Below are 19,057 nucleotides of genomic sequence, written 5' to 3' on the forward strand. Positions count from 1 at the left end.
TTAATGTTAGGGCACAGTCCTTTTTTATAATGCAGCTGCCTATACATAATGGCTATTAGCTCATATTTGTTTACTTCAAAGTGTGGTTTGCATGCAAGTGTAGTGCAGTTCTGTAGTACTGAAACTGCTGCTTTCAGAGCTCCCACCTCTAGCCTTGCTGTGGGCCCTCCACATTTTCCATGGCTGTGATAATGTTAATGTTTATGCTGGAGCTACCATCCAAATCAATTGCTACATCACATTGACCTGGGTAAGTGGATTTTGGTTTTTCCCTCTTTGCCTTAAAGTCCTTCAAAATCTTCTGAGGTTCTTTCCTACCCTTCAGAGCCTTCTTGCTTTGTTGCCTTATGTTTAAAGTTTTCTGAGTTTCTGTCCTGGCCTGTGAAGTCTTCTTGCTTTTCTCCTGCACTTCATAGATTGTGATCTGACATCAAATCCTGAAGTTTCCATTGCTGCTATCCTCCACTATGCTTTATGGTATGCTTTATATCAACATTGCTGTTAACATTCTTAGATACATATCCTGAACATGTCTGAGTGTGGATCTCTACAATTGCGCTCTGAGAGTTTGCTAGATTAAGTTTAAAATTGCACACCAGGTTATAGTTCAACAGGTTTATTTGGAAGCACTAGCTTTTGAAGCTCTGCTCCTTTATCAGGTGGTTGTCACCTGCTATAGGAGCAGCGCTCCGAAAGCTAGTGCTTCTAAATAAACCTGTTGAACTATAACCTGGTGTTGTGTGATTTTAACTTTTTCCACTCCAGTCCAATACTGACTCGTCCACATCATTAACTAGATTACCACTCCTCTTGGTCTCTAAAATCCTTTGTTTTTGCATATCCTAGAGTAATGCAGTCTAACACTTGTCAGTGCAATGACTGTCTTTTATTTACATCTATACATTACAGGTTACTGAATCCAGTTCTCTGTCTTTCTGTCTCAAGCTTCTCTCAACTCTCCACTCTGATCATTATTGAAAGTGGCAGGACAGGTGGAGATAGCAGTTAAGAAAGCATACAGGTGCTTTATTAATAGTAGCATAGAGTACAAGTTCAAGAAGATGATGTTGAACCTGTATAGGACGCTTATTAGACCTCAAATGGAGTTTTGTGTACAGTTCTGGGTGCCATTTTTTCGGAAAGGTGTGAACACATCAGAAAGAGTTCAGAAACAATTTGAAGAACGGTTCCAGAAATGAGAAACTTCAGTTATGAGGATAGATTAAAGAAATTGGGACTGTTCTCTTTGGAGAGAAAAAGCTGAAAGGAAATTTGATAGAGGTTTTCAAAATCGTGATAGATAATGGATAGCGTAGGGAGGTGTTCCTGCAAACAAAAGAAACAAGAGAGCATAGATTTAAAGTGATGTGTGAACAAAGCAAAGACGATGTGAGAAAAACCTTTTTCACGTAGTGAGAATGTGTATGGAATGCACTGCCTGGAAATACAGTGATGGGAGGTTCAATGAACTCCAAGATGGCAGTGGATTAGTAGTACTGCATTCAAGCTCCTGAGCTCGTTTGCTTTTGTCTGCTTTTTTTTACTTTGTGTTTCTTTTTTGCTTTTGCTATTTTCTTTTCCCTTTTGTCTAAAGTCTTTTTTTTGGTGAGGCATTGCTGACATGCCCAGCCTTAGAATGTTACAAGATTCAGCAATGGGAGGCAGCGAACAGATTTGCCCAACTATATCCAACGAGGGACCTGGCGACCAGAGGCTACGAGTGGGCCCTGTCCCGAGCATGTTCTAAGATCGAGCGAGGGATGTGGTGACCAAAGGCTGTGAGTGGGCTCAGCCTGAGCACATTCCGGGATCGAGCGAGGAATGTGGTCATCAAAGGCCGTGAGTGGGCCCTGCCTGAGCATGTTCCAGGATCCAGCAAGGGACCTGGCGACCAGAGGCTACGAGTGGGCCCTGTCTGAGCATGTTCCAAGATCGAGCGAGGGATGTGGTGACCAAAGGCTGCGAGTGGGCCCTGCCTGAGCACATTCCGGGATCCAGGAGGGACCTGGCGACCAGAGGCTCTGAGTGGGCCCTGCCTGATCACATTCCAGGATCCAGCAAGGGACCTGGCGACCAGAGGCTGTGGGTGGGCACTGCCTGAGCACGTTCTGGGATCCAGCGAGGGACGTGATGACCAGAGGCTGCGAGTGAGCCCTGCCTGAGCATGTTCCAGGATCGAGCGAGGGATCCAGTGACCAGAGGCTACGAGTGGGCCCTGTCTGAGCACGTTCCGGGATCAAGTAAAGGACCTGGTGACCAGAGGTTGCAAGTGGGCCCTGCCCGAGCATGTTCCAAGATCGAGCGAGGGACGTGGTGACCAGAGGCTGCGAGTGAGCCCTGCCTGAGCATGTTCCAGGATCGAGCGAGGGATCCAGTGACCAGAGGCTACGAGTGGGCCCTGTCTGAGCACGTTCCGGGATCAAGTAAAGGACCTGGTGTCCAGAGGCTGCGAATGGGCCCTGATCGAACATGTTCCAGGATCGAGTGAGCGACCTGGCGACCAGAGGCTGTGGGTGGGCACTGCCCAAGCATGTTCCAGAATCATGCGAGGGATCTGGAGACCAGAGGCTGCGAGTGGGCCCTGTCCTAGCAAATTCTGGGATCCAGCGAGGGATCTGGGACCAGAGGCTGCGAGTGGGCCCTGCCCAAGCACCTTCCAAGATCCAGTGAGGGACAAGGTGGCCAGAGGCTGCAAGTTGGCCCTGCCTGAGCAAGTTCCAGGATCGAGCGAGGGACCTGGGACCAAAGGCTGCAAGTGGGCCCTGCCAGATCTTGTTCCGGGATTCAGCGAGGGATGTGGTGACCAGAGGCTGTGAGTGGGCCCTGTCCAAGCACCTTCCGAGATCCACTGAGTGACCTGGTGGCCAGGAGCTGCGAGTGGGCCCTGCCCAAGCATGTTCTGGGATCTAGCGAGGAACCTGGTGACTAGAGGCTATGAGTGGGCCCTGCCTGAGCACCTTCCGGGATCCAGCAAGGGACATGGTGACCAGAGGCTGTGAGTGGGCCCTGCCAGAGCATGTTCCAGGATCCAGCGAGGAATCTAGTGACCAGAGTCTACAAGTGGGCTCTGCCCAAGCATGTGCTGGGATCTGGTGGGGATTTACTGATCGGATGGTGTGAGCGGGCCCTGCCCAAGCACAGGTAGTTATAGAATCGAAGGTGGCAACAGGAGAAGATTGGAGGTGGTAGTGTCCACGGCAGCAAACACTCAGGTCCTCCTGAGATTATAGGATGTGGCTTTGCCTGGCCTTCATGAAGATAAGACTTAAATAAGACTTTAATATTTGTACTAAGTTAATTCCTTTTGGCTTTGTTTCCTTTATTTTTGCTTTTATAAATTCTGATTTTGAAGTCAAGTGCATAACCAAGATGGCACCAATTACATCAGTGGAGGTGACATGGCAACAAAGAGTGGTGACTTTTGCAGCAATGTGACGAAGGCCACAGGCCTACAGCCTATGATGGAGCACTTAACAAGAAGGACTGTAAAGTTGGACACTTCCTTTATTTCTTCATTTTTCTGCCTTTATATTCTATGTTTTAGTTTGTTTTACAGTATTTTAAGATGGCACTAGGGAATGATGACACTACAGAACACTTAGAACATAGAACAGTACAGCACAGAACAGGCCCTTCAGGCCACGATGTTGTGCTGACCACTGATCCTCATGTATGCACCCTCAAATTTCTGTGACCATATGCATGTCCAGCAGTCTCTTAAATGTCCCCAATGACCTTGCTTCCACAACTGCTGCTGGCAACGCATTCCATGCTGTCACAACTCTCTGTGTAAAGAACCCGCCTCTGACATCCCCTCTATACTTTCCTCCAACCAGCTTAAAACTATGACCCCTCATGTTAGTCATTTCTGCCCTGGGAAATAGTCTCTAGCTATCGACTCTATCTACGCCTCTAATTATCTTGTATACCTCAATTAGGTCCCCTCTCCTCCTCCTTTTCTCCAATGAAAAAAGTCTGAACTCAGTCAACCTCTCTTCATAAAATAAGCCCTCCAGTCCAGGCAGCATCCTGGTAAACCTCCTCTGAACCCTCTCCAAAGCATCCACATCTTTCCTATAATAGAGCGACCAGAACTGGACGCAGTATTCCAAGTGCGATCTAACCAAAGTTTTATAGAGCTGCATCAAGATCTCACGATTCTTAAACTCAATCCCCCTGTTAATGAAAGCCAAAACACCATATGCTTTCTTAACAACCCTGTCCACTTGGATGGCCATTTTAAGGGATCTATGTACGGGATGTGGACGAGATGCGTTGGAGGGCATCTTTAACCACGTGGGAAGGGAAATTACGGTCTCTAAAGAAGGAGGCTATCTGGTGTGTTCTGTGGTGGAACTGGTCCTCCTGGGAGCAGATACGGTGGAGGCGGAGAAATTGGGAATACAGGATGGTATTTTTGCAGGAGGTGATGTGGGAAGAGGTATAATCCAGGTAGCTGTGGTAGTCGGTGAGTTTGTAAAAAATGTCGGTATCAAGTCGGTCGTTATTAATGGGGATGGAGAGGTCTAGGAAGGGAGGTGTCAGAGATTCACTCCACACAATATGTGTGTGGATGTGGGTCTTTGTGTTTGTGTGTGTGTGTGTGTCTGTCTGGGTTGGGGGTTGTGAGTGTGAAAGAGTGTATATGTGTGTGTAGCGAGCGTAGTGTCTTAAATCTGTGAGGGGTGCATGTGTGAGTGTGGGAGTGTGTGTGCGTGTCTGGGGTGGGGGGTTGTGAGTGTCTGTGAGAGAGAGTGTATATGTGTGTGCATGAGTGTAGAGTGATCTAAGTCTCTGAGGGGTGAATTTGTATTCGCAGTTACATTGTACTTTGCTCAAAAACTGCATGAATTCCTGTAAAACTCTGTTATCTCACTTTTCAGATTAGAATCAATCTAAATATCATGGCACAGACAGAGAACAGAGGGGGCTAACACCTTCAACATAATACTGGATTAGTGGTGCTGGAAGAGCACAGCAGTTCAGGCAGCATCCAACGAGCAGCGAAATCAACGTTTCGGGCAAAAGCCCTACATCAGGAATAAAGGTAGTGAGCCTGAAGCATGGAGAGATAAGCTAGAGGAGGGTGGGGGTGGGGAGAAAGTAGCATAGAGTACAATGGGTGAGTGGGGGAGGAGATGAAGGTGATAGGTCAAGGAGGAGAGGGTGGAGTGGATAGGTGGAAAAGAAGATAGGCAGGTCGGACAAGTCAAGGAGACAGTAACTGAGCTGGAAGTTTGAAACTAGGATGAGGTGGGGGAAGGGGAAATGAGGAAGCTGTTGAAGTCCACATTGATGCCCTGGGGTTGAAGTGTTCCGAGGCGGAAGATGAGGCGTTCTTCCTCCAGGCGTCTGGTGGTGAGGGAGCGGCGGTGAAGGAGGCCCAGGACCTCCATGTCCTCGGCACGGGAACCCCGCACTGCCCGGTTCTACCTCCTTCCCAAGATCCACAAGCCTGACCACCCTGGCCGACCCATTGTCTCAGCATGCTCCTGCCCCACTGAACTCATCTCTACCTACCTTGACACTGTCTTATCCCCCCTAGTCCAGGAACTCCCCACATACGTTCGAGACACCACCCACACCCTCCACCTCCTCCAAGACTTCCGTTTCCCCGGCCCCCAACGCCTTATCTTCACCATGGATATCCAATCCTTCTACACCTCCATCCGCCATGACCAGGGCCTCCAAGCCCTCCGTTTTTTCCTCTCCAGACGTCCCCAACAGTACCCTTCCACTGACACTCTCATTCGTTTGACCGAACTGGTCCTCACCCTTAACAATTTCTCCTTTGAATCCTCCCACTTCCTCCAGACCAAAGGCGTAGCCATGGGCACACGTATGGGCCCCAGCTATGCCTGTCTCTTTGTTGGCTATGTAGAACAGTTGATCTTCCGTAATTACACCGGCACCACTCCCCACCTCTTCCTCCGCTACATTGATGACTGCATTGGCGCCACCTCGTGCTCCCGCGAGGAGGTTGAGCAATTCATCAACTTCACCAACATATTCCACCCTGACCTTAAATTTACCTGGACTATCTCTGACACCTCGCTCCCCTTCCTGGACCTCTCCATCTCCGTTAGTGACGACCAACTTGACACTGACATTTTTTACAAACCCACTGACTCCCATAGCTACCTAGATTACACCTCTTCCCACCCTATCTCTTGCAAAAATGCCATCCCGTATTCCCAATTTCTCCGCCTCCGCCGTATCTGCTCCCAGGAGGACCAGTTCCACCATAGGACACACCAGATGGCCTCCTTCTTTAGAGACCGCAATTTCCCTTCCCACGTGGTTAAAGATGCCCTCCAACGCATCTCGTCCACATCTCGCACCTCCGCCCTCAGACCCCACCCCTCCAACCGTAACAAGGACAGGACGCCCCTGGTGCTCACCTTCCACCCTACAAACCTTCGCATCAACCAAATCATTCGCCGACATTTCCGCCACCTCCAAAAAGACCCCACCACCAGGGATATATTTCCCTCCCCACCCCTTTCCGCCTTCCGCAAAGACCGTTCCCTCCGTGACTACCTGGTCAGGTCCACACCCCCCTACGACCCACCCTCCCATTCTGGCACTTTCCCCTGCCACCGCAGGAACTGTAAAACCTGTGCCCACACCTCCTCCCTCACCTCTATCCAATGCCCTAAAGGAGCCTTCCACATCCATCAAAGTTTCACCTGCACATCCACCAATATCATTTATTGTATCCGTTGGTCCCGATGTGGTCTCCTCTACATTGGGGAGACTGGGCGCCTCCTAGCAGAGCGCTTTAGGGAACATCTCCGAGACACCCGCACCAATCAACCAAACCGCCCCGTGGCCCAACATTTCAACTCCCCCTCCCACTCTGCCGAGGACATGGAGATCCTGGGCCTCCTTCACCGCCGCTCCCTCACCACCAGACGCCTGGAGGAAGAACGCCTCATCTTCCGCCTCGGAATACTTCAACCCCAGGGCATCAATGTGGACTTCAACAGCTTCCTCATTTCCCCTTCCCCCACCTCATCCTAGTTTCAAACTTCCAGCTCAGTTACTGTCTCCTTGACTTGTCCGACCTGCCTATCTTCTTTTCCACCTATCCACTCCACCCTCTCCTCCTTGACCTATCACCTTCATCTCCTCCCCCACTCACCCATTGTACTCTATGCTACTCTCTCCCCACCCCCACCCTCCTCTAGCTTATCTCTCCATGCTTCAGGCTCACTACCTTTATTCCTGATGAAGGGCTTTTGCCCGAAACGTTGATTTCGCTGCTCGTTGGATGCTGCCTGAACTGCTGTGCTCTTCCAGCACCACTAATCCAGTATTTGGTTTTCAGCATCTGCAGTCATTGTTTTTACCTTCAACATAATGTCTCGCTAATACTCATTGTTACAGCTAACTGAGAATGCAAATGTTAAAAAAAGGGTTTTGTGATTTACACATGAAAGAAGTGAAACTATCAGGTGAAAGACTCAACAGACAATCAAGGTATTTTTCAATGTATAATTTCTATTACATCACACTGTAAATTTTTGCTATACATTCTGTGCCTTAGAATTGTGTCCTCCACTATCACCTGATGAAGGAGTGGTGCTCCGAAAACTAGTGCTTCCAATTAAACCTGTTGGACTCTAACCTGGTGTGGTGTGATTTTTAACTTTGTCCACCCCAGTCCAAACTCCGGCATCTCCAAATCATTAGTTACACCATCATCATTTACATTTTCTATTATATCACACCTAGTAGAGAAAAGTTTGAGCCAAAAACTCATCCAGCATGCAATTGTCTGTGGTATCATTCCTTTATAGATCAAAGGCTTTCATTTGCAGATTGATGTAGCTGCCACTACTTACTCATCACAATCTTAGCAAAAACCACAGATGAGTGAGCATGGTCATCTTCTACCTTAAGGGTGCACAAAATACCAGTGTACAGAAGAGAATTAAAAGGCTGCTTCCAGGGATTAAGATTTTTAGTTATAAGAAGAATTAGATTGACTGAGTTAAAAATCACACAACACTAGGTTATAGTCCAACAGGTTTAATTGGAAGCACACGAGCTTTCAGAGCGACGCTCCTTCATCAGGTGATTGTGGAGGGCTCGATCGTAACACATAATTTATAGCAAAAATTTGCAGTGTGATGTAACTGAAATTATACATTGAAAAATTGATTGTCTGTTGAGCCTTTCATCTGTTAGAATACAGTGATAGTTTCAGTTCTTCCATGTGTAAATCACAAAACCCTTTTTTTTAAAGTTGCATTCTCAGGTTAGCTGTTAACAATGGTGATAGCTAGAAAATATGTTGGAGGTGTTAGCCCCCTGTGTTCTCTGTCTATGACCTGATGTTTAGATTGATTCTAATCTAAAAAGTGAGATAACAGAGTTTTACATAAATTCATGCAGTTTTTGAGCTCAAAGTTCTACATAAATGTATGCAGTTTTTGAGCAAAGTGCAATGTAACTCTGCGAATACAAATTCAACACACAAAATATATATGTGCATGTGGATCTTTGTCTTTGTGTGTGTGTCTGCCTGGGGTGGGGGTTGTGAGTGTGTGTAGTGAGTGCAGTGTCTTAAGTCTGTGAGGGGGTGCATGTGTGGGAGTGTGTGTGTCTATAAGGGTGCCTGTGTGGGTGGGTGTCTGTGTGCGCATCTATGTGTACCTGTGTCCATGTATGTGAGAGTGTGTGTGTGTAGTGCAATGGTGATCACCTGTAATGTGACATGAACCCAAGGTCCCGGTTAAGGCCCTCCCTATGGATACCGAACTTAGCTATCAGCCTCTGCTATGCCATTTTCCTCTGCTGCCTGTCCCGAAGTCCACCTTGGAGGATGGTCAACCGAAGGTCCGAGGCTGAATGTCCTGGACCACTGAAGTGTTCCCCAACTGGGAGGGAACCCTCCTATCAGTAGATTGTTGTGTGGTATCCATTCATCCGTTGTCGTAGCCTTTGCTTGGTTTCCCCAATGTACCATGCCTCCGGGCATCCTTGCCGGCAACGTATAAGATAGACAACGTTGGCTGAGTCACATGAGTACTTGCCATGTACAAGGTGGGAGGTGTTCCCACACGTAATAGTGGTATCTATGTCTACAATCTGACACATCTTGCAGCGTCCACCGTGACAGGGTTGTATGGAGTTGTCCTGAGAGCCGGGCAGTTTGCTACGAACAATGATCTGTTTGAGGTTTGGCGGTTGTTTAAAGGCAAGTAGTGGAGGTGTGTGGGAAGGTCTTAGTGAGGTGCTTATCCTCATTGATAATGTGTTGCAGGTCACGAAGAACATGGTGTAATTTTTCAGCTCCTAGGAAGTACTGAACAACGAAGAGTACCCTGTCAGTTGCTGCATGTGTCTGTCTCCTGAGGAGGTCATTACGGTTCCTTGCTGTGGCACGTGGGAATTGGCGGTTGATGAATTGAGCATTGTACCCTGTTCTTGTGAGGGTATCCTTGAGTACTTCCAGGTGTCCGTCACGTTCCTCCTCATCTGAGCAGATCCAGTGTATGCGTAGGGCTTGTCCATAGGGAATGGCTGTTTTAATATGTTTTGGGTGGAAGCTGAAGAAGTGTAGCATTGTGAGGTTGTCTGTGGGTTTGCGGTAGAGTGTGGTGCTGAGGTGTCCATCCTTGATGGAGACGCACGTGTCCAAGAATGAGACAGACAGTCAAGAGTAGTCCATGGTGAGTTTGATGGTGGGATGAAACTTGTTGATGTCACTGTGTAGTTTTATCAGTGACTCCTCACCATGGGTCCAGAGGAAGAAAATGTCATCAATGTACCTGGTGTCCAATGTTGGTTGGAGATCCTGCACAGAGAAGAAATCTTGTTCAAACCTGTGCATAAAAATGTTGGCATATTGGGGTGCAAATTTGGTCCCCATGGCTGTTCCGTGTGTCTGGATGAAGAATTGGTTGTCAAAGGTGAAGACGTTATGATCAAGGATAAAACAGATGAGTTGTAGGATGGTGTTTGGAGACTGGCAGTTATTGGTGTTGAGTACTGAGGCTGTTGCCGCGATGCCATCCTTGTGGGGGATGCTGGTGTAGAGTGCGGAAACGTCCATTGTGACAAGGAATGTTCCCAGTTCGACTGGTCCGTGGGTGCTGAGTTTCTGTAAGAAATCCGTAGTGTCGCAACAGAAGCTGGGGATCTCCTGTACAATAGGTTTCAAGATGCCTTCCACATAGCCAGAGAGATTCTTACATAGGGTCCCATTGCCCGACACGATGGGACGTCCCGGTGTGTTGGCTTTGTGTACCTTTGGAAGGCAGTAGAAGTTGCCTACACGAGAAGTACGGGGGATGAGGGCACGTAGGGAGCTTTGAAGGACTGGATCCAAAGTTCTGATCAGTGTGTTTAATTCTCGGGTGTGTTCTTTGGTCGGACCAGCTGGTAGTTGCCTGTAGTGTTCCTGGTTGTTCAGTTGTTGGTACACTTCCTTGCAGTAATCTGTTCTATTCTGAATGCCAATGGCTCCTCCTTTATCTGCTGGTTTGATGACAATGTTGTCATTGGTTTTGAGAGCCTGGATGGCATTGCGTTGTGAACGGGTGATGTTTTGCTCTACCTTGTGAGTACGGCTGATGAATCTGGCATTTATATATTTCCTGACGGTTTGAGCATACATGTCAAGCCCAGGGCAGCGGCCCTCTGGTGGGGTCCATGTTGACACCTTCTTTGGTCACTCCTCTACAGATCCCAGTGATGACTGTTCTAGTTCATCAGTGGGCTCCGTGGGATCACTGCCAGCACCTTGAAAGAATTCCCGGAGTCTCATTCGTCTGATGAACTCCTCTGTGCCTGCTGCCAGAACCAACGGGTCCATTTTGGTGGTGGGGCAGAAGTTGAGACCCCTACTCAGGACTTCAATCTCTTCCGGTCCAAGGGTGTGGTCCGATAAGTTTACAATAGACTTCCCCGCAGTGATAATGTTGTCTACTGTGGTTCCAGGGCGGGCTTTGCTATTACTGGTGAGAATGCCAAGCTTCTCCAGTTTTTTGTTCTTGGCGTGCATGTACGTGGTGTAGTTTTGTCACCTTGTCTGTTTGGCAATGTCACATAATTGTACTGATGTATTCTGTGTGCAGGCTGTGAGTGTGGACTCCATCTGAATTTCAAGGTTGTGGTGCCTGCTGTAGAGTTGGTGCACAAGATGATTGAGAAGTTTACGAGAGGTGCGGTGGCAAAGTCTCTCTGCGTAGTCTGTGTTGTAGGTCGACCTAAGTGGGTTCGTGATCCGTAATCCTTTCGGGATCTTTCCTGCTTGCCTGCATTTCTATAGAAACTTGATGTCTGTGTCAATAACAGACAATCAATTTTTCAATGTATAATTTCAGTTACATCACACTGCAAATTTTTGCTATAAATTCTGTGTTACGATCGAGCCCTCCACAATCACCTGATGAAGGAGCATCGCTCCGAAAGCTAGTGTGCTTCCAATTAAACCTGTTGGACTATAATCTGGTGTTGTGTGATTTTTAACTTTGTACACCCCAGTCCAACACCGGCATCTCCAAATCATAGATTGACTGAGGTTACCTTCTTTTTGGAACATGGAAGAAGAGGCTAAAGTAAGATGAACTTTCAGTGTACAAAATTCTTAAAGGTTAGGACATATTCAATTTGGAAGAGACTATACCCCTTACTCGAGAGGTCATTTATCACGATAGACTGAATATACAGATTTATAGTCATTGATACAATGATTATCAGGGAGGAGAAACTTAGAAATTTGATGGGGTCCAGAATCTATTACCTCATGGCATTTAAGTGGACTTTTCTAACCAATACAGATACAATGGGCTCCTTTTATGTCATAAATCTTCTGTGTTTTCTGTTCTTTTCTGGTGAAGGTTTCTTCATTGAAAATTTGACTCAAGATCTTAATTTAGCGAAGAGTTCAATCAATAATTTTATTAATTGTTAAATTAATTACCACCAGGTTCATTATGATTTTGGCTTGAGAAACATTCTTTCTGTCTTGAGGACTTTGGGAGCTCAGAAGAGAGCACGACCGGAAGACAGTGAATCAACAATTGTCATGAGGGTACTGAGAGATATGAATCTGTCTAAATTGGTGAGTAAAAATGGGAAAGTTTTTTTAAATATGTTTTAAATATTGAAATTGTCTGAGTTGCTGCCAATATATACTCCAGAGGACAGGCCAGACTGAATGTCACAGCAGATTATGTAAGCTAATACATTTAATGAGGAAAATTATCACAATTAGAAAAATAATTTTTGATTTTTTGATATTATGTTTGAAGTTTCCTTTTTTTTGCCTATATTTAAGAAGAATGACCTGCCTCAGTTGAGACAGTCAAGTCATAGAAAGGCAAAAATACAATTTGCAGATCAGCTTACAGGATATTTCAGTGTTCATAGCTTCCAACTTATTAAAGCTTAAACATCAAAACCAGACTGACTTAAAGAACCCTATGGAGAGCAATCATGACATGAGTACACAATTAAGAAGAGACATGGCTAGAACAGGGACAGGAATGGTTGTTGCAGGTTCCAGGATTTAGATGTTTCAATAAGAAGAGAAAACATGGCAAAAGAGGGGGAGGTGTGGCATTATTAGTCAAGGACAGTATTACAGTGGCAGAAAGGATATTTGAAGACTCATCTATTGAGGTAGTATGGGCTGAAGTTAGAAACAGGAAAGGAGAGGTCACCCTGTAGGGAGTTTTCCATAGGGCTCCGAATACTTCTAGAGATGTAGAGGAAAGAATAGCAAAGATAATTCTGTATAGGAGCGAGAGTAACAGGTTAGTTGTTATGGGGATCTTTAACTTTCCAAATATTGACTGGAAATACTATAGTCCGAATACTTTAGATGGGTCAGCTTTTGTCTAATGTGTGCAACATGGTTTCCTGCCACATTATGTAGGCAAGAGACCTACACGATATTTATGTGGTGCTGGAAAAGCACAGCAGGTCAAGCAGCATCTTAGGAGAAGGAAAATCAACGTTCCAGGCAAAAACCCTTCATCAGGAATGAGGCTGAGAGCCTCGGGAGTGGAGAGATAAATGGGAGGGGGTGGGACTGGGGGGAAGGCACCTGAGAATGTAATAGGTGGGGTCTATTTGTAGGTGGCAGAAATGGCGGAGGATGATGCGATGTATGTGGAGGTTGGTGGGGTGGAAGGTGAGGACGGGGGGATGGGGGTTCTGTCATTATTGCGGTTGGAGGGCTGGGGTGCAAGACACCTCCTCCTACTGCCCCCTTGACTATGACCCCACCTCCCACCACCAAACCATCATCTCCCAGACCATCAATAACCTCATCACCTCAGGGAATCTCCCATCCACCGCCTCCAACCTCAGTCCCACAACCCCGCACCGCCCATTTCTACCTCCTGCCCAAAATCCACAAACCTGACTGCCCTGGCCGACCCATTGTCTCAGCCTGCTCCTGCCCCACCGAACTCACCTCTGCATACCTCGACATGGTCCTGTCCCCCTTAGTCCAAGAACTGCCCACCAATGTTCGGGACACCACCCACGTCCTCCATGTCCTCCATGATTTTCGCTTCCCCGGTCCCCAACGTCTTATCTTCACCATGGACATCCAGTCCCTGTACACCTCCATCCCCCATCATGAAGGACTTAAAGCCCTCCGCTTCTTCCCTTCCCGCCGTACCAACCAGTACCCTTCCACCGACACCCTCCTTCGACTGACTGAACTGGTCCTCACCCTGAACAACTTCTCTTTCCAATCCTCCCACTTCCTCCAAACCAAAGAAGTAGCCATGGGCACCCACATGGGCCCCAGCTATGCCTGCCTCTTCGTAGGATATGTGGAACAGTCCATCTTCCGCAGCAACACTGGCCCCACCCCCCACCTTTTCCTCCCCTACATTGATGACTGTATCGGCACTGCCACGTGCTCCCACGAGGAGGTTGAACAGTTCATCCACTTTACCAACACTTTCCACCCCAACCTCAAATTCACCTGGACCGTCTCAGACTCCTCCCTCCCCTTCCTAGACCTTTCCATTTCCATCTCGGGTGACCGAATCGACACAGACGTTTACTATAAACCGACCGACTCCCACAGCTACCTAGACTACACCTCCTCCCACCCTGCCCCCTGTAAAAACGCCATCCCATATTCCCAATTCCTTCGTCTCCGCCGCTTCTGCTCCCAGGAGGACCAGTTCCAAAACCGTACCACCCAGATGGCCTCCTTCTTCAAAGACCGCAATTTCCCCCAGACGTAGTCGATGATGCCCTCCACCGCATCTCTTCCACTTCCCGCTCCTCCGCCCTTGAGCCCCACCCCTCCAACCGCCACCAGACAGAACCCCACTGGTCCTCACCTACCACCCCACCAACCTCCATGTCCAACGTATCATCTGCCATCATTTCCACCACCTCCAAATGGACACCAAAACCAGGGATATATTTCCCTCCCTTCCCTATCAGCGTTCCGAAAAGACCACTCCCTCCGTGACTCCCTCATCAGGTCCACACCCCCCACCAACCCAACCTCCACTCCCAGCACCTTCCCCTGCAATCGCAAGAAATGCAAAACTTGCGCCCACACCTCCCCCCTTACTTCCCTCCAAGGCCCCAAGGGACACTTCCATATCCGCCACAAATTCACCTGCACTTCCACACACATCATCTATTGCATCCGCTGCACCCAATGTGGCCTCCTCTGTATTGGGGAGACAGGCCGCCTACTTGCGGAAAGTTTCAGAGAACACCTCTGGGACACCCGGACCAACCAACCCAACCACCCCGTAGCTCAACACTTCAACTCCTCCTCCCACTCCACCAAGGACGTGCAGGTTCTTGGACTCCTCCATCGCCAGACCATGGCAACACCACGGTTGGAGGAAGAGCGCCTCATCTTCCGCCTGGGAACCCTCCAACCACAAGGGATGAACTCAGATTTCTCCAGTTTCCTCATTTCCCCTCCCCCCACCTTGTCTCAGTCAAATCCCTCGAACTCAGCACCACCTTCCTAACCTGCAATCTTCTTCCTGACCTCTCCGCCCCCACCCCACTCCGACCTATCACCCTCACCTTGACCTCCCTCCACCTCTCGCATTCCCAATGCCCCTCCCCCAAGTCCCTCCTCCCTACCTTTTATTTTAGCCTGCTGGACACACTTTCCTCATTCCTGAAGAAGGGCTCATGCCCGAAACATCGATTCTCCTGTTCCTTGAATGCTGCCTGACCTGCTGCGCTTTTCCAGCAACACATTTTCAGCTCTGATCTCCAGCATCTGCAGTCCTCACTTTCTCCCCAAAGAAAGAATAGAGCCAATCAAGGATAGTAGTGCGAAGTTGTGTATGGAGTCCGAGGATATAGAGGAAGCGCTAAATGGATTTTTTGTATCAGTATCCACACTGGAAAAAGACAATGTTATTGAGGAGAATCCTGAGATACAGGCTACTAGACTACACAGGATTGACGTTCGCAAGGAGGAGGTGTTAGCAACTCTGGGAAGTGTGAAAATAGATCAGTCCTTTGGGCTGGATGGGATTTATCCTAGGATTCTCTGGGAAGCCAAGTAGGAGATTGCCAGACCTTTGGCTTTGATCTTTATGTTGTCATTTTCTACAGGAATAGTGCCAGAAGACTGGAGGATAGAAAATGTTGTCCTCTTGTTCAAGAAGGGGAGTAGAGACGACTGGTAATTACAGACCTGTGAGCCTTACTTCAGTTGTGGGTAAAGTGTTGGAAAGAGTTATAACAGATAGGATTTATAATCATCTACAGAGGAATAAGTTGATTAAGGATAGTCAACACAGTTTTGTGAAGGGTAGGTCACGCCTCACAAACCTTATTGAGTTCTTTGAGATGGTGACCCAACAGGTGGATGAGGGTAAAGCGGTTGATGTGGTGTATATGGATTTCAGTCAGGCATTTGATGAGATGCCCAATAGTAGGCTATTGCACAAAACACAGAGGCATGGGATTGAGGGTGAATTAGCAGTTTGGATTAGAAATTGGCTAGCTGGAAGAAAGTGGTGTTTAATGGGAAATGTTCTGTTTTGGGGTCACTGCTTGTTGTCATTTTTATAAATGACCTAGATGAGGGCATAGAAGGTTGGGTCGGTAAACTTGCAGAGGCACTAAGGTCAGTGGAGTTGTGGAAAGTGCTGAAGGATGTTGCAGGCTACAAAGGCACATAGATAAGCTACAGAGTTGGGCTGAGAGATGACAAGTGGAGTTTACTGAGGAAAAGTGTGAGGTGATTCACTTTGGAAGGAGCAACAGGAATAAAGAGTACTGGGCTAATGGTAAGATTCTTGTAGTATAGATGAGCAGACAGATCTTGGTGTCCACGTACATAGATCCCTGAAAGTTGCCGCCTAGGTTGAGAGGGTTGTTAAGAAGGCATACTTTACGTTAGCTTTAATTAGTAGAGTGATTGAGTTTCAGAGCCACAAGGTCATGCTGCAGCTGTACAAAACTCCTGTGCGGCTGCACTTGGAGTATTGCATACAGTTCTGGTCACCATATTATAGGAAGTGGTGGAAATTTTGGAAAGGGTGCAGAAGACATTTACTAGGATGTTGCCTGGATGGAGGGAAGGTCTTCTGAGGAAATGAGGATGAACTTGAGGCTGTTTTTGTTAAACAGAAGAAGGTTGAGAAGTGACTTAATTGAAACATATAAGATAATCAGAGCGTTAGATAGGGTGGACAGGGAGAGGTTTTCTTCCTCGGATGGTGATGGCTGGCACAAGGGGACATAGTTTTAAATTGAGGAATGATCGATATGGGACGGATGTCAGAGATAGTTTCTTTACTCAGAGAGTAGTAGGGCGTGGATCGCACTGCCTGCAACAGTAGTAAACTCGCCAACTTTATAGGCATTTAAACGGTCATTGGATAAACATATGGATGAAAATGGAATAGTGTAGGATAGATGGACTTCAGATTGGTTCCACAACATCGAGGGCTGAAGGGTCTGCACTGAGCTGTAATATTCTATGTTCTACGTTCGAAGTGCACATTCTCCTTTCACACAGTGAGTTCCAAAATGATCATAAGCAAACCTGTTATTTCCTTTCACGATTTCTCGATTAGAGTGGTGCTGGAAAAGTACAGCAGTTCAGGCAGCATCTGAGGAGCAGTAAAATCGATGTTTCAGGCAGAAGCCCTTCATCAGGAATACAGGCATTCAGGCACTCTGTCTTATTCCTGATGAAGGGCTTTTGCCTGAAACATCGATTTTACTGCTCCTCAGATGCTGCCTGACCTGCTGTGCTTTTCCAACACCACTCTAATCTAGACTCTGGTTTCCAGCATCTGCAGTCATTGTTTTTACCAAGTTGATTTTAACCCTACTGCGAATCCTCTTGCAAGGATGCCTGCCTTGAAGAAGTTTTCCTCCTCCCTCTACAAGAATCTCAGGGAGTCCCTCTCCCACTGCAACTCCCAGGTCATTTCCTCTGCCCTGAAGCTCTTCAACCATGTCCTGAAACAGACTTGCTACCACAGCCACATTTGCTTCCTCAGTGCCTGCCTTCGTAACCAACTCATCCCACACGGACTCTGGACCACCTTTAAACCAGCAGAGTTCAGAACCGAACAGGACAAACAGTACAGACTACAGATTCAAAAACACCAGCAACGGTTCTCCTTTCCCCCGGGCCATGCTCGCAGCAATGCGCCAGCACCTAACCCCTCATTTATCTCTGCACCCTTCAGGCACTCTGCCTATACTCCTGATGAAGGGATTTTACTGCTCATCAGATGCTGCCTGAACTGCTGTGCTTTTCCAGCACCACTCTAATCTAGACTCTGCTTTCCAGCATCTGCAGTCATTGTTTTTACCTTACACGATTTCTCACTTGTGCATCAATGACAGAATTGATAGAATGGCCATCACATAGTCCTACTTTCAGATTGAGATACCCTCCTTTGTACTGTGTGGCAATACTACGGTGCTAAATGGGAAATATTTCATACAGATGTAGCACTCAAGTTTTGGCATGCATGAGGCACTGAAATCTATCATCAGCAACATAATCACATTTAACTACAATCTGTAACTTCATTGCCTACCACATCCCATTACCATCAAGCCAAGGGATCAACCATGGTTCAATGAAGAGTGCATGGATATATCCCGAGGCAGCACCGGGCATATAAAACCTGAGGTATTGATCAGGTAGAGCTACAACTCAGCACAGAGGAAGATATTGAAATTATTGGAGATTGATCACTTCAGTCCTAGGACATCATTGTAGTAATTTTAGGATAGTGTCATTTCCCAGCCATCAGCAACTACTTAAGATCATTGGACCATAAAAACCAAAAGTAACAGAAATAGAAATTGCTAGAAAAGCTCAACACGTCTGGGAGCATCTGTGGAGAGAAATTGGAGTTAATGTTTCGGATCGAGTGACCCTTCCTCAGAACTGATGGTAGCCAGGAAAATGTCAGTTTATTTGCACAAGAAATGGTGAGGTGAGTGGGTAGGGAGTAAATGATAGGTGGCTATAAAGCCTAAAGGGATAGAAGAGCAGTTGGACAGACAACAGAGTGAATAACAATCTGGCTAGAAGAGTGAGCAGCTACTAATGGGGACTGTTAGTGGCTAGCAATGGGTGGTGTGAAATAGCAGACTATATGATACCAAGGTCAGGTTGTGGGGGTTAGGGTAAGAATATAGGAGAGCTCAGACCCTAAAGTAATTTAACGCAATATTGAGTCTGGAAGGCTGAAAATGAGGAGCTGTTCTGCAAGCGTGCGCTCTCCACAGATACAGCCAGACCTGATTACCTCATTCCTGAAGAAGGGCTCATGCCCAAAACATCGATTCTCCTGCTCATTCGCTGCTGCCTGACCAGCTGTGCTTTTCCAGCACCAGATTCTTCGACTTTGATCTCCAGCATCTGCAGTCCTCACTTTCTCCTCCCTGCTAAGCTTTTCCAGCAATTTCTATCTTGTCTCCGATTTTCAGCATCCGCAGTTCTTCCAGTTTTGCTTAAGTACTTAACTCACAGATACTTACGTTCTGGGCGTGCCCATCTTGAAGAAGTTCTGTTCCTCTCACTGACAGGATTTCCATTCCAATCTTTTTTCTT

The 19,057-nt window shown here is 47.3% G+C and overlaps 1 protein-coding gene across 1 annotated transcript in view; it reads left to right on the forward strand.

Annotated features, from left to right (window-relative positions):
* Positions 1 to 19,057, forward strand: part of LOC140453953 (dynein axonemal heavy chain 8-like) — a 1,210,036-nt gene that overhangs the window by 867,453 nt on the left and 323,526 nt on the right. The window contains exon 50 of the mRNA XM_072548830.1: positions 11,942 to 12,076. Coding sequence (XP_072404931.1) covers positions 11,942 to 12,076 — 135 coding nt within the window. The remainder of the gene's footprint in view (positions 1 to 11,941; positions 12,077 to 19,057) is intronic.

This window comes from Chiloscyllium punctatum, chromosome 3 (assembly GCF_047496795.1).
Source record: "Chiloscyllium punctatum isolate Juve2018m chromosome 3, sChiPun1.3, whole genome shotgun sequence".
Classification (NCBI taxonomy): Eukaryota; Metazoa; Chordata; class Chondrichthyes; order Orectolobiformes; family Hemiscylliidae; genus Chiloscyllium; species Chiloscyllium punctatum.